General features: G+C 39.9%; 1 protein-coding gene across 1 annotated transcript in view; it reads left to right on the top strand.

Moving 5' to 3' along the window:
• Positions 1-6,709: 6,709 nt before the first annotated feature.
• ACP3 (acid phosphatase 3) overlaps positions 6,710-22,297 on the top strand; it is a gene marked incomplete at both ends in the record, with an annotated part of 50,439 nt that continues 34,851 nt past the window's right edge. Inside the window, one exon of the mRNA XM_079922308.1 lies at positions 6,710-6,823. Within this exon, the coding sequence (XP_079778434.1) occupies positions 6,710-6,823 (114 nt within the window). The remainder of the gene's footprint in view (positions 6,824-22,297) is intronic.

The raw sequence follows: 22,297 nt of genomic DNA, 5'->3' as shown, positions 1-22,297 counted from the left end.
ATATGGTTTTTATCCTTCAGTTTGTTAATATGGTGTATCACATTGATTGATTTGCATATATTGAAGAATCCTTGCATTCCTGGGATAATCCCCACTTCATCATAATGTATGATCCTTTTAATGTATTGTTGGATTTTGTTTGCTACTATTTTGTTGAAGGTTTTTGCATCTATGTTCATCAGTGATATTGGCCTGTAGTAGGCCTTTCTTTCTGACATCTTTTTCTGGTTTTGGTATGAGAGTGATGGTGGCTTCACAGAATGAGTTTGGGAGTGTTCCTCCCTCTGCTATGTATTGGAAGAGTTTGAGCAAGATAGATGTTAGCTCTCCTGTAAATGTTTCATGGAATTCGCCTGTGAAGCCATCTGGTCCTGGGCTTTTGTTGGTTGGAAGGTTTTTAATCACAGTTTCAATTTCAGTGCTTGTGATTGGTCTGCTCATATTTTCTACTTCATCCTGGTTCAGTCTGGGAACGTTGTGTACTTCTAAGAATTTGTCCATTTCTTCCAGGTTGTCCATTTTATTGCCATAGAGTTGCTTGTAGTAATCTCTCATTATCCTTTGTGTTTCTGCAGTGTCAGTTGTTACTTCTCCTTTTTCATTTCTAATTCTATTGCTCTGAGTCTTCTCTCATTTTATCCTGATAAGTCTGGCTAATGGTTTATCAATTTTGTTTATATTCTCAGAGAACCAGCTTTTAGTTTCATTGATCTTTGCTATTGTTTCCTTCATTTCTTTTTCATTTATTTCTGATCTGATTTTTATGATTTCTTTCCTTCTGCTAACTTTGGGGTTTTTTTGTTCTTCATTCTCTAATTGCTTTAGGTGTAATGTTAGGTTGTTTATTTGAGAGGATTCTTTTTTCTTGAGGTAGGATTGTATCGCTATAAAGTTCCCTCCTAAAACTGCTTTTGCTGCATTGCATAGGTTTTGGGTCATTGTGTTTTCATTGTCATTTGATTCTAGGTATTTTTTGAGTTCCTCTTTGGTTTCTTCAGTGATTTCTTCATTATTAAGTATTTAGCCTCCATGTGTTTGTATAACTTACACACTTTTTTCCTGTAATTGACATCCCACAATATGATCTATCCTAGAGAATGTTCTATGAGCACTTGAGAAGAATGTGTAGTCTTTTATTTTTGGATGGAATGTCCTATAAATATCAATTAAGTCCATCTTGTTTAATGTATCATTTAAAACTTGTGTTTCCTTATTTATTTTCATTTTGGTTGATCTGTCCATTGGTGAAAGTGGGGTGTTAAAGTCCCCTACTATGATGATGTTACTGTCAATTTCCTCTTTTATGGCTGTTAGTATTTGCCTTATGTATTGAGGTGCTCCTATGTTGGGTGCATAAATATTTACAATTGTTATATCTTCTTCTTGGATTGATCCCTTGATCATTATGTATGTCTTTCTTTGTCTCTTGTAATAGTCTTTGTTTTAAAGTCAATTTTGTCTGATATGAGAATTGCTACTCCATCTTTTTTTTAATTTCCATTTGCATGGAATATCTTTTTTCATCCCCTCACTTTCAGTCTGTATGTGTCCCTAGGTCTGAAGTGGGTCTCTTGTAGACAGCATATATATGGGTCTTGTTTTTTTTCACATTCAGCCAGTCTATGTCTTTTTGTTGGAGCATTTAATCCATTTATATTTAAGGTAATCATCGTCCCTTTCTTTTTCTCTTCTTCTTCTGTGACCCCTATAATTTGAACGTTGGTGCATTTTATGTTGTCCCAGATGGCTCTGAATGTGTCCTCAATTTTTTTCATTTTTATTCATTCTGCTCTGCAGTATTTATTTCCACTCTTTTTGTTTGTTTGTTTTTTGCAGTACACGGGCCTCTCACTTTTGTGGCCTCTCCCACTGCAGAGCACAGGCTCTGGACATGCAGGCCCAGCAGCCATGGTTCACGGGCCCAGCCGCTCTGTGGCATGTGGGATTCCCCCAGACCAGGGCACAAACCTGCATCCCCTGCATTGGCAGGTGGACTCCCAACCACTGCGCCACCGGGGAAGCCCGTTATTTCCACATTTTTATCTTCCAGGTCACTTATCCATTCTTCTGCCCTGGTTTTTCTGCTATTGATTTCTTCTAGAGTATTTTTAGTGTCATTTGTTGTGTTATTCATCGTTTGTTTTCTCTTTAGTTCTTTAGGTTGTTGTTAAACTTTTCTTGTATTTTCTCCATTATGTTTCCAAGATTTTGGATCATCTTTACTATCATTACTCTGAATTCTTTTTCAGGTAGACTATTTCTTCTTCATTTGTTTGGTCTGGTGGGTGTTTACCTTGCTCCTTCATCTGCTCTGTGTTTCTATGTCTTCTCAGTTTGCTTAACTTATTGTGTCTGATGTCTCCTTTTTGCAGGCTGCAGGTTCTAGTTCCCATTGTTTTTGGTGTCTGTCCCCAGAGGCTAAGGTTGGTTCAGTGGGTTGTGTAGGTTTCCTGGTTGAGGGGACTAGTGCTCGTGTCCTGGTGGATGAGGCTGTATCTTGTCTTTCTGGTGTGCAGTACCATGTCCGGTGGTATGTTTTGTGGTGTCTCTGACCTTATTATAATTTTAGGTAGCCTCTCTGCTAATGGGTGGGTTTGTGTTCCTGTCTGGCTACTTGTTTGGCATTGGGTGTCCAGCACTGTAGCTTGCTGGTCATTGAGTGAAGCTGGGTCTTGGAGTTTAGATGGAGATGTTTGGGAGATTTTCGCGATTTGATATTACGTGGAGCTGGGAGGTCTCTGGTGGACCACAGTCCTGAACTCGGCTCTCCCACCTCAGAGGCACAGGCCTGATGCCCAGCCAGAGCACCAAGAGCCTGTCATCCACACTGCTCAGAATAAAAAGAGAAAAGAAGAAAGAAAGAAAACAATAAAATAAATTTATTAAAATAAAAATAATTATTAAAAATAAAATTTTAAGTAATTAAAAAAAAGAAAGAAGAGAGCAACCAAACCAAAAACCAAATTCGCCAATGATAACAAGTGCTAAAAACTATACTAAAACAAAAAACGGACAGACAGAACCCTAGGACAAATGGTAAAAGCAAAGCTATACAGACAAAATCAAACACAGAAGCATACACATAAACAGTCACAAAAAGAGAAAAAGGAAAAAATATATCATTGTTCTCAAAGTCCACTGCCTCAATTGGGGATGATTTGTTGTCTATTCAGATATTCCGCAGATGCAAGGTACATCAAGTTGATTGTGGAGATTTAATCTGCTGCTGCTGAGGTTGCTTGGAGAGATTTCCCTTTCTCTTCTTTGTTCGCTCCGCTCCTTGGGTTCAGCTTTGGATTTGGCCCCACCTCTGAGTGTAGGTCGCCTGAGGGTGTCTGTTCCGGTCTAGACAAGACTGCGTTAAAGAAGCAGCTGATTAGGGGTCTCTGGATCACTCTGACTGGTGGGGCGGGGGAGGGAGCGGCACTGAATGCAGGGCGAGTCTGTGGCGGCAGAAGCCAGCATGACCTTTCAACAGCCTGAGGTGGGCTATGTGTTCTCCCAGGGAAGTTGTCCCTGGATCATGGGACCCTGGCAGTGGCAGGCTGCACAGGCTGCTGGGAGGGGAGGTGTGGATAGTGACTCGTGCTTGCACACAGGCTTCTTGGTGGCTGCAGCAGCCTTAGTGTCTCATGCCCATCTCTGGGGACCTCGCTGATAGCCCCGGCTCGCGCCCGTCTCTGGAGCTCGTTTAGGCGGTGCTCTTAATTCCCTCTCCTCACACACCATGAAATAAAGAGGTAAGAAAACGTCTCTTGCCTCTTAGGCAGTTCCAGACTTTTCCCTGGACTCCCTCCTGGCTAGCTGTGGTGCACTAGCCCCCTTCAGGCTGTGTTCATGCAGCCAACCCCAGTCCTCTGCCTGGGACCCGACCAAAGCTTGAGCCTCAGCTCCCAGCCCCCACCCGCCCCGGTGGGTGAGCAGACAAGCCTCTCGGGCTGGTGAGTGCTGGTTGGCACCGATTCCTCTGTGCTGAAATCTCTCCGCTTTGCCTTCCACACCCCTGTTGCTGCGCTCTCCTCTGTGGCTCCAAAGCTTCCCCCCTCCGCCACCCCCCATCTCCGCCAGTGAAGGGGCTTCCTAGTGTGTGGAAAACTTTCCTCGTTCACAGCTCCCTCCACTGGTGCAGGTCCCATCCCTATTTTTTGTCTCTGTTTTTTTCTTTTGCCCTACCCAGGTACGTGGGGAGTTTCTTGCCTTTTGGGAGGTCTGAGGTCTTATGCCAGCATTCAGTAGGTGTTCTGTAGGGGTTGTTCCACATGTAGATGTAGTTCTGATGTATTTGTGGGGAGGAAGTTGATCTCCACGTCTTACTCTTCCGCCATCTAGAATCTCCTCCCGAAGAGAGTCATTTTAACCCACTGTCACACTCCCTGCCAGGAACAGCCTGCCTCCCATGACTGGCTAATGCAGGGATTAAAGGCCTGGCTACTTTCCCCACTTCAGGACAACTCCAAAAGGCCATCACAGCTTCAGAATTACTAGCAGCATCAACTGAGGCCCTCTCTCTCTTCCCAGTCCTGTTTATTTCTCCTCCACCTACTGTTTTTGATCCTGAGAGCACTCCCTGATAAATTTCCCCCATGCAAATCTCCACCTGGAAGTTTGCTTTCTGATGAGCCCAATCTGCTCCGCTTATGGAACTTCCTAACACTGGGCCAATTAGAGGTTGAACACTTTACATACGACAAAAGGAGTACCACGAGGGACAAAAGTGATTTCACTAGTAAGTTCTGCTACTTATTGACACTAAAATTATTGCCATGTTCATTGGGATGTTAATAAGTACACCCCACTATTTTTTCAAGTCTCACTTTCGATAATATCATATTCATATATTCATTCCCGATGACATTTTAGGTCTTTACAAAGGCCTTATGAATTCAAGGTTCAAGAGACCAAAGAAGATCCTAAAATGAGATCCATATGAATTTAGAGGACTTTTCAGCCTCAACTTCATGGTATTCAGAACTACATTAATGATCTCTGTCTCCCTTTATAATTTGATGATCAAAGTAGAAGTTAGGATGATGACTGAAATAGAGTAGAAGTAAAAGCCATTCACTTATGTGTTCAATTCAAGTAACATTTTTCTGGCACTCTCTATAAAAAGCTGTTGCTGTTATTGTTGTTCATACTTGGAAGGCTAAAAGAAGTTCAGAAGATGTGACACAGAAAAAGTAGGGTCTGTGTCAGAAGTAAGGTTTATCCAACCTAGCACAAGATGGCACAGATAGGTTAGAACCATTATCAGGAAGCACTAAAGCTATAGCCAGAATACTGCCAGGTATCAATCAAAGGGTGAGACAAGGAAGAAGATAGGAGAACAAGGAGCCGGCTGATTCTTGAGAAAATAAGACATTGCACAGAATCAAGTATCTGACACAATTTAAAGCACCTGGTTCAGAACTAAGCCTGTGTGGATGGTAAGTAGGTGGTGGAGCTTCCGTTCTCAGGTTGCCTGGTACATGTAACAGGAATCCAAGTGGTGACTTCATCTCTGCCCTGGACAACCTCTTAGTTTTCATCCCCTTTTCCCTACACTCTTCTCCTCAATATCTCACCCATTAAAAATGACAGTGGGGACTGGCAGGTGGAGAATGTGATGGTAAATAGAGGGTCACAAGTCCCCTTAAATATCAAACCCCAACCATACATGCATTCCTTCTTCACACATATTTCCCCACACTGGAAAAAGCAACAGCTCTCCTATGTACCACATTCTAGGACACTCTGTGATCACATAACAACAGAGGTCTCCCAAGTGCAGTGTACCAGAGAATGGGTTGTTCCCTCTTCTGATGAGGTGGGAGCATCCCGACAGGCAGCTTTGCACAAAAAATCCTGTTTTAGCCTATATGGGGCTGACAGGTCGGGGAGAAAATGGAAATCTAAATTCTCTCAGTCCAGATTATCCTGTTTTGTAACATCCTTGATTAGATCACGGCTGGAGAAGCAAGGGTGTAACTTGCCCAGACTGTAAGACTCCTGGCCAGAGTTGGTGACTAATAGTACAGGGCTGTAGGTTAGTGTGTGGTTGTTGTTGTTTGTTAACTGTGTCAGGTTAGGTAAGGTAATTGTAATCCTAATTTTGAGATACCTCAGATGAGCCCCAAATATCTCAAAGTGTGACTAAAAATTCTCAAAATAAAGTTGCTCTTAGTTTTCTTCTACTTAAAAATAGGCTACATGAGAGTTTAGAAAAGGACGCCATGTTTGGCTTGGAGAATACACCCAATATATGTTATTATCTGCAGTTCCTTTCATATTTCTCTCCCTATAATTCCAGATTGCCAAAAAAATTAGGAATCACTGGCCTGAGGTGTCCAAACTTAGGGTCTATCCCTTTCCCAAGTGACAGCCACAAAACAAACATTGTATCAGACTCCATCTAAACAAAGGATAAAGACAAACTAAAAAAGAAATATCTAGTAATGTGCTCTGTGACCTTGAGCAACAGCTCTCCCCTTTCTGGGCCTTAGTGTTCTAACTTAAATCCGGAAGACCATAAGCTCTAACACCCAGTCCAAAAATGATCTGACCAGACACAGGCCAAACCCCACCCCAAGCCACCTGGAGATTTTACTATTCACGAGTCTTGGCTCCTCCCACTTCCCTTTCAATCCCTTGGTTAAATAGCTTCCCCTCTAATGGCTTTTGCCCTGGAAGCAGCACGTCCCAACTCCAGCCAGAAGCAGCTCACCCCAGAATGAGAGCTGCCACCCTCCTTGTGGCCAGGGCAGCAAGCCTTCGCCTTAGCCTCCTGCTTTCCTTCTGGCTGGACCGAGGTGTAGGAGCCAAGGAGCTGAGGTTTGTGACATTGGTGAGTAGACTTTCCTCATTGCTTTTCCTATAAAATTGTTACCAGCAGGGTGTGAAAATCAAGTGTCAGGTTTCATTTTACCCTAGTGTAGTCTCCTGAAGACCAAACTCAGAAAGCTGAATATGCAAGTTTTGCAACTTCCTCATAATGAAGAGCGAACATGTCCTGACAAAAGCCCGTTTGGTTTGGTTATTTTTTACTTTACGAATGTTATTTATCTATTCACTTACTTTACAATGCCTTGAATGTAGATCCCTTTTGATAGCTACTCGAGGCCAGGAGACACCTCCTCTAGGTCTGTTTAGCACCAGAAGCTAAATTGGCTTCATTCAATTTAATGACTATGTGTTGGCAAGCCAAAAAACAGTCATTTTCTAAATTAAGTAGCCCTTTCCCTTTTTCCTGATATATTTATAAGCAGTCTTTGAAGCATTAAAGTAAAACTAAACTCGAGTTGTAGGATGACTTCCTGAAGCATAGATTTGGTTGACCATTAAAATCATGTTTTTCCCAACCCATGGTATGTGTGACAAGTTAGGAAAGGGGGGATGGGGCAGCTACTGTATGTTGTCAAGGAAAGAAAATATACTGTTGGCATCGCCTTAAAAAATAGATAGGGAGAGAGATTGCAAAGTAAAGGGGATTTACTACTTTACTGTCTTGGAATTAATTCCTTTATATCTCTCACTTTCTGTGTGGTCTTTGATTCTCTCTGTTTCTCTATTTCTCTTTTTTCTGTTTTACTCACTGTCTGTCTCTGCCTCTGACTCTCTCCTTGAAATATGCAGGCTTTCTTGATCTCTTTTTCTTCATCACATTTTTTCATTTGGTAGAGTGAAAGTATGCTGATAAGTACATTTTCTTTCTGAAAGAATATCCAAAATTTATTTTTATAATTTCAAGGAAAGTCAACTTTTACTTAAAAATTAAACACGAAGTTTTTATTTTTCTTAGCTTGCTGTACTCAGGACTCCTTTCTTTACCTTCTAAAGAAAAATTTCATAACCATATGTTTATGCAAATCATGATTTTTAGTCCAATAAATCTTTACTATGAGTCAACAATGAGAGAAAGAGAGAGACCAGCAATGAGAGAGAGAGAGAGAGAGAGAGAGAGACCAGAGAAATATATCATCAATTTATTTATGAATGATTCACCAGCTGTCAGGCTTCTGTGTTGGAAAAAAAAAAAAGCTGTAGAACACTGTGTACTTTATATAGGGAAATCCATGTAAGTTACACTTTTACTTATATCAGTGTGTTCCTTGCAAACATGTGCATTAAGCAAGTGTAGGGACTCTGCAGGAATTGTACTGTCAACACCATGACAAGCTGGTTGAGGGAAAATCCTTTTTGGGATATTACAGTGAACTCTCAGCTAACAGCATCTGGTCCATTCTTTCCTCCATGTTTTACAACATCAGGCTGACTTCCCTTAGCTACCAAACTGTTGTGGGTTTCCTTTCTCCCTCTACACTCTCAGTTAGCATGTGTTCAGGGACTACAAGTTAATACTAAGTTGTTAATACCTAAGAAAAACCTTACAAAGGTAACTCTCTAGGAGCTAAAAAAATTTAACAATTACCACACATGACTAATGTTAACAATTTTTCCTACCTCAAATTTCTTCCATTAGTGGTAGATTAAGGGCAACTTAATACATCTTTCTTGGCTGGAAGATACCACTGTCTTCTTTTTACTGATTAAAGAGAATATCTGACTATAAATGGTTTAATTATATACCGAGGAAATTCCCTAGAAAATTATTAGGAGAACAAGAATAAAAGAAAGTACCTCTGATTAAAGTGATAATATTAATGACAATAACCAATAGTTACTTAATTTTTTACTATGTGCCAGGCACTGTTTTGAAATTTCAATAGATTATGTTACAGTATCCTCCCAACAGCCCTATAAAATAAGGTTACCAGAAAACACAGGATGCCCAGTTAAATTTGAACTTCAGATAAACAGCAAATAAATTTTTAGTATGTTTATGTTTCCATGCAACATTTGGGCATGCTGCATTTTTGTTTGCTAAATCTGGAAACCATTCTATAACATTTTTGTAAAAACCTTATTAACCCTATTAACCCTGTTTTATAGATGAAGGAATTGAGGCACAAAGAGATTAAGCAACTTGCTCATGGTCACACAGCTAGGATTTGAACCCAGGCTGTATGATCCCAGAAGCCTGCCCTTAATCACTAGACACATTCTGTTCCTGCTGCGTGTGCCTAACCCAGCACATGAAGCTGAGGCTTCTCCATCCTGTGTATTGGCTTCACTCATAGTCAGCAAGTGGTTTCCTTGCTTTTCTACCGTGATACAAAAAAGAAAACAAAGCTTCCCCGGTTCTGAAAAACTGTTCTTGGCAGAAAGAGCAGGAAACTGTCCGGTTCTTGTTCTCTCTCATGAACACAGTCACCACATGCTCTTTTGAAAGAGGTTCACCAGTGTGCATCCATTGGAATGCTAGTTTGACAAGTTGTTAACAGGTGTTTCAATAGTCAAATCAGATTGGAGAAGAAAACGTGGGTTAAAATGTTTTTAAAGGTCTCTTAAAGGCAGAACTTTTCAGAGTCTTTAATAGTCTAATATTTACTGTGGCTTTCAAGGAAAGGATCTAGTAAATTATATTTCCTAAATTTTGACTACAGAATACACCTCCTCTTTTTTTCCATAACGTCTCATAGAAAACCCTTAGAGAATTGCTGTTTTATAATTTATAGAGAGAATAATAAGTATGGTGAGTCTCAAGGTACCCATCAACCAGCTTCAGTAATTATCACTCATGGCCAACCTTGTTTCATCTATATGCTGATGCACTCTTAATGGACTTTTAAAAAGTAATCCCATACATCATTATTCCACCCATAAATGGGGAAATGCCATTTTAAAGCATTCTCTCTCCCCTAAGCCAGGAAAAACCACAAGTTCAGGTGATCTCAAAGAGAATAATTCCTTCTCATTCTACCTGGGTTTTACAAAGAAAGGGATGATGTCACAAAGTCTCATTCTTCGTGGTTAACCATGCAAAATTTCTGCTCAAGTAATAGAATATCCTTGATGCAAATAGCCTCCAAATCTTCAGCACATCATCTCTATACTGGGATGGGTAACTTCCATACTGTGGTTAGGTAAACTCAAATTGTTCTGGCCACCACACACTTTCAGGGATGGCAGACCTTCTGGGTTTCTCCTCAATCCTCCAAGGAAAGCAACAGAATGACAATTTACTGCTCAGGCTGGCAGTCTAATACTGTTACCAATTTTCTAATGCTATGTGTTAAAATAAAAGTTCAAAGCCATACCTAGGAAAATACCGAACTTTCATTAATCCAAGTTCTAGCATCATTTACCAGGTATAGGATTGAGAACAGGTCATTTAATCCATCTGAGCCTCAAATTTCCTAAACTTAAAGTTGGGGATAATGATCATAACTATAATTTCTATTTCACAAAGTTGTCTTTAGGTTCAAATGGCATGATATACATATGTAAGTGTGAACCATGATACAAATGTAAGGTGCTGCTGTTAGTCACCTGTCTAAAACAGAAACTTTCCAACTTTTTGGATAAAATCTAGGTGAGACTTAATTATACATTTTTTAAATGGTGGTAAAATATGCAGGACATAAAATTTTCCATTTTAACCATTTTAAGTGTACAGTTCAATTGCATTAGGTGTATTCACATTGTTGTGCTACCATTAAAACTATCCATCTCCAGAATTCCCTTCATCTTGCAAAACTGAAACTTCATATCTATTAAACAGCAATTCCCCAGCCTCCTCCCCCTCAGCCCCCACAAGCCCCATTCTACTTCCTGACTCTATGAATTTGACTACTTCACATACCTTGTGTAAGTGGAATCATACAGTACTTGTCTTTTTGTGACTGGCTTATTTTACTTAATGTCCTTAAGGTTCTAGTTGATCCTTCATTATTTTTCAGCAAAGAAAACTTAAGGTATTAGATAGTTATCATGTCCTCTAGAACCACAGGCTAACAGCTTACCTTGTTTGTACTCAAGTCTCCCCCACTTGTGAATTCTAATGTATTTTGTGTTGGGGGAGACACACATCTGTATGTAAGTACGGCTTGAGGAGGGGAGAAGCTGGAGGGGAGAATAGAGAGGGGATACTACCACAGGTCAGGAAAAGCACAGTGAAGACCTGAGTTGGATCAGAAAGCAGTAGAATTGGAAAAGAAAAAAAGAGTTTCTTTTAAAAATTGTGAGGGCAGAAGAATCCCTGTGGGTTGACTGTGGATATTAAGGAAGAGAAAGAAGTCAAAATAACCCTGTTTTCTGTTGGAAAAATGATGAAGCCATGAGATAGGGTACATGAAAGGCATTTAACATTTGAACTTCTTAAAAAGAAATATGAGAGGGAATTCCCTGGGGGTCCAGTGGTTGGTACTCAGTACTTTCTCTGCTGGGGCCCTAGGGTTCAATCCCTGGTTGAGGAACTAAGATCCTGCAAGGTACGTGGCACCACCAAAAATAAATAAATAAATAAAAGAAGAAGAAATGAAATAAGGGCTATAAATACCAAAGAAATTTATAATATTATGTATTACACAACACTATACAGCACAGTGGTTAAAGTACAGGTTCATGAATCAGACCACCAGGGTTTGAATGCCAGCTCAACCTTTTCCAAGCTGTGTGACTTTGTATGAGTAACTTAACCTACCTGTGTCTCAGTTTCCTCATCAGTAAAATGGGGATAATAGTGCTTCATGGAGTTATTGTGAGGCTTAACTGATTTAATACACAAAAGTACTTAGAAGCCTATATGGTAAATGCCTAAAACATTGTAACCATTGTGTTGTGTTGACTATATACAGTCACACAATTATCTCGTGTGTTGTTTATAATGTTCACATAACCAGTTAATTAAAATGTCAATTTTTTCTATTCATTCTTTTTATTCTCAAAGGATGAAGTATTTTCATGTCTTTTTTCATTTAAAATTGATGAGTTTTCTTCCCAGCTTTTGGCCCCTGGCACAATAAAATCTGGAAAAATATATATATATTTAAAATGTGACAAGAAGTTAAACAGATTTTATTCATTTCAACCATTGTTTGACTTACTAATTGGTTGATTTACTGGTCCTTCTTAACTTTTGTCTAGAATAGATTATTGATTGCCCTTTTATTTGTCTTCATCTTCATTGTTATTTGAACAGTACCTTTGAACACAGACAGAAACTTCTCAAGTCCTATAAACCTTTTTTTCACTTCTATTAAAATAAGAATTACAGTTACAGCTACCATACTGTAAGCATCCACTAGATGCCAGGCTCTTTGTATTTTGTATTTTGAATCCTCCTAATGACACAGTAAGGCATGTGACATTGTCTTGTTATTACATAACAGTAATGGAAAGGAGCTGTGGTATACTTGGTGCTGTAACTCTCTGGTGGCACATCTCCAACTTCTGGACTGGCTTATAGAAGCCGTACCAGATAAAACTCTTCCCTGGAAAACAAAAACCAGGGTTCTTGCCTCAGCTCACAAACAGCCCTTCCATCTCTCTCCCCTGCATTGTGGCTCCCTAATCGCCAGGGCCAAAGAGCAGTGAAGCCATCCATGGGGACTTACAGGTCTTTCAGAGACATTTGCTGGACAGACCACTGTGCACTGAGGGTTTCTACTGGGACAAGTAGAAGGTCACTTCAGTTTACATTCACAGGCCTCTCCCACTTTTATGCCAATGCATTTTGCAAATTTTCAATGTGGTGAACTGATCAGGGACATTATATTGGGCTCATGTCATTTCAGTCAGCAAGCTTGCCACCATGGGCTCTTGAAAGCTTTCAAAGCGCCCTAAATCCAAAGGAAGAATTAGTTTTTCTTTTCAGTCAGGGAAATAAAACTGGGGGAGAGATGATTAGAAATTAATAGAAATATTTCCTGAAGGAGAAATATTTCCCTTTGCTCAACGGGTAGTTCTTATTTGCCCTAATATGCTGCCCATTTTTGGCAGCAGGAAAGGAATACAACAAGTATCTAAGTTAAGGCCTGAATAATATTTATAATAACAACAACCAAAATTATAGTAACAGGGGCTTCCCTGGTGGCACAGTTGTTGAGAGTCCGCCTGCCGATGCAGGGTATACGGGTTCGTGCCCTGGTCCGGGAGGATCCCACGTGCCACGGAGCGGCTGGGCCCATGAGCCATGGCCGCTGAGCCTGCGCATCCGGAGCCTGTGCTCCACAACGGGAGAGGCCACAACAGTGAGAGGTCTGCATATTGCCAAAAAATAAAAAAAATAATAATAATAGTAACACACATAATAACAAATCTCATGTACTGAGTGCATCCTATGTGTTCAGTACTATGATGATGGCTTTGCATATATTACACATTTAATTCTCGTGATCCTCCTGCATAGGAGATAATGATTTTCTCATTTTACAGTGAGGGAAGTCGAGACATGCAAAAGTTTAAGTTAAATCATTTTCCCAGGATCATCTGGCAAGGTGTTGGTCTCAGGTCTAACCGACTCAAGCCCAGAGCTTTTCTGAGATGTCATGCAGTTCCACTCAATATAACACATAGTTTCATCCCTCCCCTCTCCTGCAGGCCTCTGTATTCTCCTATGCCCTGGATACCTCTCATTAGCATGCCAGGCCTTTCGATCTTCCTCATGGTGAGTGCAGGGCATATTCCTACCCTGAGTCCTTTCACAGCTAGTCAGCTTCCCTTCTTACCTCTGAAGTGGCATTCATTTACTTGACTCATTCATTTCTACCCAACTCTTTCACTTTTTAATTCTCTTTACTAACAGAGTTATTTCTCAGTTCCTAAAAGAAGAAAATAAAATAAACTTTAATTCATGGCAAGGTTTGTGCATCAAGAGATTTTTCATGAGCATACCTAACAAAATAAGGAGTGGAGTTTAATGCCATGAGCGAAGGTCCCTTTTAGAATTTCCAGAATCATCCCAAAGTTGAGTGATGTGTCTTGAATTCCAAACCTGGGAGGACACCATGATGGTTTATTGGACTCCCATCTAATCTAGAAGCAGACTCATTGTTCTAGAAGCAAAGTCACAAATGCAGGGGATAAAGGGAAAGATAAGAGAGTGAAATAAAGGAGGAAAAAAGGAGCACACACAGCACACCTTGATGATAAGTAGGGATGAAAACTCAAAGCCCTTGTGAAATGAGAAGATTGGAAAGAAAGCCATTATGTACCTAGAGGTAGCTGGACCCAACCCAATATTGATTCATTCATTAAAACAAAGCACATTGTGTGTGTACTTACTGTGTGTCTGACACTGTTTTGGGGATAAAGCGGTGTCCATGATGGCAAAGATTCTGCTTTCAAGAAGTTTATGCGGGGCTTCCCTGGTGGCGCAGTGGTTGAGAGTCTGCCTGCCGATGCAGGGGACACGGGTTAGTGCCCCGGTCTGGGAAGATCCCACATGCCGCAGAGCGGCTGGGCCCATGAGCCATGGCCGCTGAGCCTGTGCGTCCGGAGCCTGTGCTCCGCAATGGGAGAGGCCACAACAGTGAGAGGCCCGCGTACCGCAAAAAAAAAAAAAAAAAAAAAAAAAAAAAGTTTATGGGGAGAGGAAGCCAGATACTTAAAAACACATGCACACACACAATTTAAAAAAAAAAAAAGAAAATATCAAGGAAAAAAAATGAAACCACGTGATGAGAAAGAGATGGAGCAGGCATTACTTGATACTGGGTGGTCAAGAGACACCTCTCTGCAGAGGTTGCCTTTTCAGGACAGACCTGAATTCAGTGACCGAGTGAAAGTGCCAGGAGATGCAGAAGCAGGACATCCCAGGCATATGGAACATGAAGGCTCTGAGGCTGGAACACAATGTATTGGATAGAACAGCAGAGGGTCCTTTGGCTAAGTGTGCTTAGCAAGAATGTAAGGGGAGAACATGGTGGTTGGGCAGGGCTATATTAGGTAGGGTCTAGTGAGCCACTGTAAGGACTTTGGATTTTATGCAAAGAGTAATGGGAAATGATATAATATCTGACAGTGAGAGGGAATAAATTAAACAAGACTGGCCACACATGAGTTGATCATTTTTGGAGCAAATGGTGAATTCATAGGGGCTCATTATAAAAATCTCTATTTTTTATATCTTTCTAATTTTCTGCAAAAGAAAAATGTAAAAGAATGAGAGAACATTAGAGAGTTCTAAGCAATCAAGAGACTATACTGATTAACATTTTTAAAAGAGCACGTGACTGCTGCCAGGGAAGGGGGACTGGACATCATGTCCTGCAGTCATCAGGGTCTCCACATCCTACACAGTGCACCAAAGCTGGTTAGCAAGCTCGAGGGAGCAGGATCAGTCACATGGGTACCAAACCGTGGTTCTTTCTAAAAAGTTACCTGTGATTTAAAAGGGTGAAGTGAATGTGATGTGGTGGGGAAAACAATGGGCTAGCATTCATGGGAAGTAGGAGATCTGCACGGCTAACTCTATCTCTCTGAGCCTCCGTTTCCTTATTTTTTCAGTGCAGCAATAGTGCTGACCTGTCCTCACAGAGTTGTAAGAATTAAAAGAGATGGCAGGTTGTACAAAACCATGAAGGGTAGCACAAACATAAGGGGTTGTTATTATTTTGGATGTCTTCCTTTTGCAATTACCACCAGTACTGCAAATAGTCTTACTGCTAATAATATAGTCTTAGATTTCTAAAGGATTTGTTGGAGTGTGATTGCTGGACTGAGAACAGAGGTTATAAATATGACAGGAAAGCAGTTAAGAAGATTGCCCTGCACAGACTTAAAAAAATGCCTGGGCATAGTCCAAAGGCTCCAGGTAAACTGGAGATATTTCAGAAGCTCAAGAATACTACCTATGTGTGCTTGAAGGCACAGGTGTGTGAGCACACACACACATTTTGATTTCTAGCACTGGATGTGGCAGATGGTTTATTAAGTGTTTCTGTGGAACACCCCTTCCATAGAGTTCATAGCATGTTTGAGCCACTACCTCAGAAACCATGAAAACCTATGGAAATGACCTGTAAAAACAGAGCAGGAAAGCTTGCCCATGTCCCATGGTTTTGTTCCAGCTCTGCTCTTTAAAACATTCCTCTAAGGGGACGGCACTTGTTTTTCTCCCCAGGCCATGCTGTCATTTAGTTGCATAACCTCAGTTTTATCTTTTAAATAATATTTGGGGATGCTTCTTACATCAAGGTTTTGGTTTCCTCTGATGCAACATAACCCTCCCCCCGCCACACACACACACACACACACACACACACACACACACACACAGCTTCCAATCTTAGTTCATAAAAAAGCCCCAGATTCCAGATCGTCCACTGGTGGGACACTGAGGGGTATGTTTGAGCAGAGAGAAGCGAGCCTCTGCATGGGTTCAGAAGATGGTGTCGGATTCACACAGCTTGTGTTTTCACCTCTGCTCTACCACTTATATACTGTGTGACCTTGGGCAGGTCACTTAAGTCAGTTTCCTGGCTTGTGAAATGAAGATAATAATACTAACTGCTTTGTATAATTGATAAGAGGATTAAATGTATGAGAAACACTTAGCACAGCTTCTAGGACAAAGCAAGCCTTCAAAAAGTATTGAGGGGTTATAGTGGTTATAGGCTGGTAGGAAGTGTTGTAAATTATTTTACTACAATGTCTCTCATTCAACTTCTCTTTGGCTAACTCAGTGGCTCTCAACTAGGGGTGGTTTTGCCCCCTAGGGGACATTTGGCAATGTCTGGAGACTTTTCGATTGTCACAACTGCGGAATTCTACTGGCATCTATGGGGCAAAGGCCTTGGATACTGCTAAACATCCTACAATGCACAGGACAGCCCCCACAGCCAAAATGTCAACAGTGCTGAGGCTGAGAAACCCTGGAAACTAAATAATGTGGGCTTTATAATTCAATGAAGCCATATAATAACTTTAGTTACTCAGATCTGGGATCCAAAAAGTGTAAAAAGTGTTTTGATTGTAGAAACAGAAGCACTAATGATTAGCCTCGACAACTCCTGATCAAGTCACCCCTAGTGACTAGTAACTGTACGTGCTCATCAGAGAGTATGCAGCCTTTCTTCCAGCCATGAGGTGACTATTTATAACAATAATTCCTTACCTGACCAAAATAGTTTCTTAAGATTCACCACACCATTGTCCCTCTGTTTGCCATAGCCTGTTCTACTGAGATTTCAATTTCTCACCAGTTCAGGGGGACAAAAGATAAGTTTTATTCAGACACCAGAGACATCATCCAGGTTTTAGAAGCCTCCCTCATTTTCCTGGAATCCCATCTCAAAGATGACTAAAGTCTGATATGGTTCTAAGGACACTTCTGTGTCTGCTGAACTATTTAACAGGATTTAAAAAGAGCAGCCTATTGGCTTTCTTTCCAATGGAGAAATTTAGCCAGGTAATAAGAGTGACAAGTGCAGGAAATTTCAGAAAATCCAAGGTGTTATGCAGCCCTCCGCTGTATTAAAAATTTTTGCTGACGTCAGTGCAGACATCATCTTGTATTTATTTTTTCTTTCCTTACCTTTTGCTTATAAAATAGCTTTGTGTTTGCTTTGGTATTCTATTCAGAAAGCATAGTAGAATCAAAAAACCAAGGTTGCAAAAGTATAGACTACTCTTCCCAAAGATTAAATGTGCAATCAAAAAAGTACAATGTTTATTGTGTATGGTATTAGGGAGTGTTCTAATTTCATTCTTTTACATGTAGCTGTCCAGTTTTCCCAGCACCAATTATTGAAGAGACTGCCTTTCTCCATTGTAGATCCTTGCCTCCTTTATCAAAAATAAGGTGATCATATGGACATGCGTTTATCTCTGGGCTTTCTATCCTGTTCCATTGATCTATATTTATCTTTTTGTGCCAGTACCATACTGTCTTGATTACTGTAGCTTTGTAGGATAGTCTGATGTCCAGGACTCTGATTGCTCCAGCTCTGTTTTTCTTTTGCAAGATTGCTTTGGCCATTCGGGGTCTTTTGTGTTTCCATACAAATTGTGAAATATTTTGTTCTAGTTCTCTGAAAAATGCCATTGGTAGTTTGACAGGGATTGCACTGAATCTGTAGATTGCTTTGGGTAGTATAGTCATTTTCACATTGTTGATTCTTCCAAAGCAAGAACATGGTATATCCCTCCACCTGTTTGTAACATCTTTAATTTCGTTCACCAGTGTCTTATAGTTTTCTGCATAAAGGTCTTTTGTCTCCTTAGGTAGGTTTATTCCTAGGTATTTTATTCTTTTTGTTGCAATGGTAAACGGGAGTGTCTCCTTAAATTTTCTTTCAAATTTTTCATCATTAGTGTATAGGAATGCAAGAGATTTCTGTGCATTAATTTTGTATCCTGCTACTTTACCAAAATCATTGATTAGCTCTAGTAGTTTTCTGGTAGCATCTTTAGGATTCTCTATGTATAGTATCATGTCATTTGCAAACAGTGACAGCTTTACTTATTCTTTTCTGATTTGGACTCCTTTTATTTCCTTTTCTTCTCTGATTGCTGTGGCTAAAACTTCCAAAACTATGTTGAATAAGAGTGGTGAGAGTGGGCAACCTTCTCTTTTTCCTGATCTTAGTGGAAGTGCTTTCAGTTTCTCACCATTGAGGATGATGTTGGCTGTGGGTTTGTCATATATGGCCTTTATTATGTTGAGGAAATTTCCCTCTATGCCTACTTTCTGCAGGGTTTTTATCATAAATGGGTGTTGAATTTTGTCGAAAGCTTTCTCTGCATCCATGAGATGACCATATGGTTTTTCTCCTTCAATTTGTTAATATGGTGTATCACATTGACTGATTTGCGTATATTGAAGAATCCTTGCATTCCTGGAATAAATCACACTTGATCATGGTGTATGATCCTTTTAATGTGCTGTTGGATTCTGTTTGCTAGTATTTTGTTGAGGATTTTTGCATCTATGTTCAGCAGTGATATTGGCCTGTAGTTTTCTTTCTTTGTGACATCTTTGTCTGGTTTTGCTATCAGGGTAACAGTGGCCTTGTAGAATGAGTTTGGTAGTGTTCCTCCCTCTTCTATATTTTGGAAGATTTTTGAGAAGGATAGGTGTTAGCTCTTCTCTAAATGTTTGATAGAATTCGCCTGTGAAGCCATCTGGTCCTTGGCTTTTGTTTGTTGGAAGATTTTTAATCACAGTTTCAATTGCAGTGCTTGTGATTGGTCTGTTCATATTTTCTATTTCTTCGTGAGCCAATTTGGGCAGGTTGTGCATTTCTAAGAATTTGTCCATTTCTTCCAGGTTGTCCATCTTATTGGCATAGAGTTGCTTGTAGTTATCTCACATGATCTCTTGTATTTCTGCAGTGTCAGGTTTTACTTCTCCTTTTTAATTTCTAATTCTATATACTTGAGTCTTCTCCCTTTTTTTCTTGATGAGTCTGGCTAATGGTTTATCAATTTTGTTTATCTTCTCAAAGAACCAGCTTTGAGTTTTATTTATCTTTCCTATCGTTTCCTTCATTTCTTTTTCATTTATTTCTGATCTGATCTTTACGATTTCATTCCTTCTGCTAACTTTGGGTTTTTTTTTGTTGTTCTTCTTTCTCTAATTGCTTTAGGTGCATGCTTAGGCTGTTTATTCGAGATGTTTCCTGTTTCTTAAGGTAAGATTGTATTGCTATAAACTTCCCTCTTAGAACTGCTTTTGCTGCATCCCATAGGTTTTGGGTCATCTTGTCTCCATTGGCATTTGTTTCTAGGTATTTTTTGATTTCCTCTTTGATTTCTTCAGTGACCACTTCGTTATTAAGTAGTGTATTGTTTAGCCTCCATGTGTTTGTATTTTTTACAGATCTTTTCCTGTAATTGATATCTAGTCTCATAGTGTTGTGGTCGGAAAAGATACTTGATACAATTTCGATTTTCTTAAATTTACCAAGGCTTGATGTGTGACCCAAGATATGATCTATCCTGGAGAATGTTCCATGAATACTTGAGAAAAATGTGTATTCTGTTCTTTTTGGATGGAATGTCCTATATATATCAATTAAGTCCATTTTGTTTAATGTATCATTTAAGGCTTGTGTTTCCTTATTTATTGTCATTTTGGATCATCTGTCCATTGGTGAAACTGGGGTGTTAAAGTCCCCTACTATGAATGTGTTACTGTCGATTTCCCCTTTTATGGCTGTTAGTATTTGCCTTATGTATTGAGGTGCTTCTATGTTGGGTGCCTAAATATTTACAATTGTTTTATCTTCTTCTTGTATCAATCCCTTGATCATTATGTAGTGTCCTTCTTTGTCTCTTCTAATAGTCTTTATTTTAAAGTCTATTTTGTCTGATATGAGAATTGTTACTCCAGCTTTATTTTGGTTTCCATTTGCATGGAATATCTTTTTCCATCCCCTCACTTTCAGTCTGTATGTGTCTCTAGGTCTGAAGTGGGTCTCTTGTAGACAGCATATATATGGGTCTTGTTTTTGTATCCATTCAGCCAGTCTGTGTCTTTTGGTGGGAGCATTTAATCCATTTACATTTAAGGTAATTATCAATATGTATGTTACTATTCCCATTTTCTTAATTGTTTTGGGTTTGTTATTGTAGGTCTTCTCCTTCTCTTGTGTTTCTTGCCTAGAGAAGTTCCTTTAGCATTTGTTGTAAAGCTGGTTTTTTGGTGCTGAACTCTCTCAGCTTTTGCCTGTCTGTAAAGGTTTTAATTTCTCCATCAAATCTGAATGAGATCCTTGCTGGGTAGAGTAATCTTCTTTGTAGGTTTTTCTCCTTCATCACTTTAAATATGTCCTGCCACTGCCTTCTGGCTTACAGAGTTTCTGCTGAAAGATGAGCTGTTAACCTTATGGGGATTCTCCTGTCTGTTATTTGTTGTTTTTCCCTTGCTCTTTTAGTATGTCTTAATATCTTTTAATATGTTTTCCTTGTATTTAATTTTTGACAGTTTGATTAATATGTGTCTTGGCCTGTTTCTCCTTGGATTTATCTTGTATGGGACTCTCAGTGCTTCCTGGACTTGATTAACTATTTCCTTTCCCACATTAGGGAAGTTTTCAAGTATAATCTCTTCAAATATTTTCTCAGTCCCTTTCTTTTTCTCTCTCTGGAACCCCTATAATTCAAATGTTGGTGCATTTAATATTGTCCCAGAGTTCTCTGAGACTGTCCTCAGTTCTTTTCATTCTTTTTTCTTTATTCTGCTCTGCAGTACTTATTTCCACTATTTTATCTTCCAGGTCACTTATCTGTTCTTCTGCCTCAGTTATTCTGCTATTGATCCCATCTAGAGTATTTTTAATTTCATTTATTGTGTTGTTCATCGTTGCTTGTTTCACCTTTAGTTCTTCTAGGTCCTTGTTAAATGTTTCTTGCATTTTCTCTATTCTACTTCCAAGATTTTGGATCATCTTTACTATCATTATTCTGAATTCTTTTTCAGGTAGACTGCCTATTTCCTCTTCAGTTGTTAGGTCTGGTGGGTTCTTATCTTGCTCCTTCATCTGCTCTGTGTTTTCCTTTCTTCTCATTTTGCTTATCTTACTGTGTTTGGGGTCTCCTTTTTGCAGGCTGCAGGTTCATAGTTCCCGTTGTTTTTTGTGTCTGTGCCTAGTGGCTAAAGTTTGTTCAGTGGGTTGTGTAGACTTCCTGGTGGAGGGGACTAGTGCCTGTGTGTTCTGGTGGATGAGGCTGCATCTTGTCTTTCTGGTGGGCAGGTCCACATCTGCTGGTATGTGTTGGGGTGTCTGTGGACTTATGATTTTAGGCAGCCTCTCTGGTAATGGGTAGGGCTGTGTTCCTGTCTTGCTAGTTGTTTGGCATAGGGTGTCCGGCACTGTAGCTTGCTGGTCGTTGAGTGAAGCTGGGTGTTGTTGTTGAGATGGAGATCTCTGTGAGATTTTTGCCATTTGATATTATATGGAGCTGGGAGGTTTCTTGTCGACTAGTGTCCTGCTGTTGGCTCTCCCACCTCAGAGGCACAGCACTCACTCCTGGCTGTAGCACCAAGAGCCTTTCATCCACATGGTTCAGAATAAAAGGGAGAAAATGTAGAAAGAAAGAAAGAGGATAAAATAAAATAAGGTAAGATAAAATAAAGTTATTAAAATATATTTATTAAGAAAAATAATTTTTTTAAAGTAAAAAAACAAACAAACAAAATGGAGGGATAGAACCCTAGAACAAAAGGTGAAAACAAAGCTATACAGACAAAATCTCACACAGAAGCATATACATACTCACAAAAAGGGGAAAAAATAATAAATGTTGCTCTCAAAGTCCACCTCCTCAATTTGGGGTGATTCGTTGTCTATTCAGGTATTCCACAGATGCAGGGTACATCAAGTTGATTGTGGAGCTTTAATCTGCTGCTCCTGAGGCTGCTGGGAGAGATTTCCCTTTCTCTTCTTTGTTCGCACTGCTCCCGGGGTTCAGCTTTGGATTTGGTCCCGCCTCTGCGTGTAGGTCGCCGGAGGGCGTCTGTTCTTCCCTCAGA

This window comes from Stenella coeruleoalba, assembly GCF_951394435.1.
Source record: "Stenella coeruleoalba genome assembly, chromosome: 5".
NCBI classification, from domain to species: domain Eukaryota; kingdom Metazoa; phylum Chordata; class Mammalia; order Artiodactyla; family Delphinidae; genus Stenella; species Stenella coeruleoalba.
Note: the sequence above shows the minus strand (reverse complement) of the source record. Positions and strands in the feature narration are given on the sequence as shown.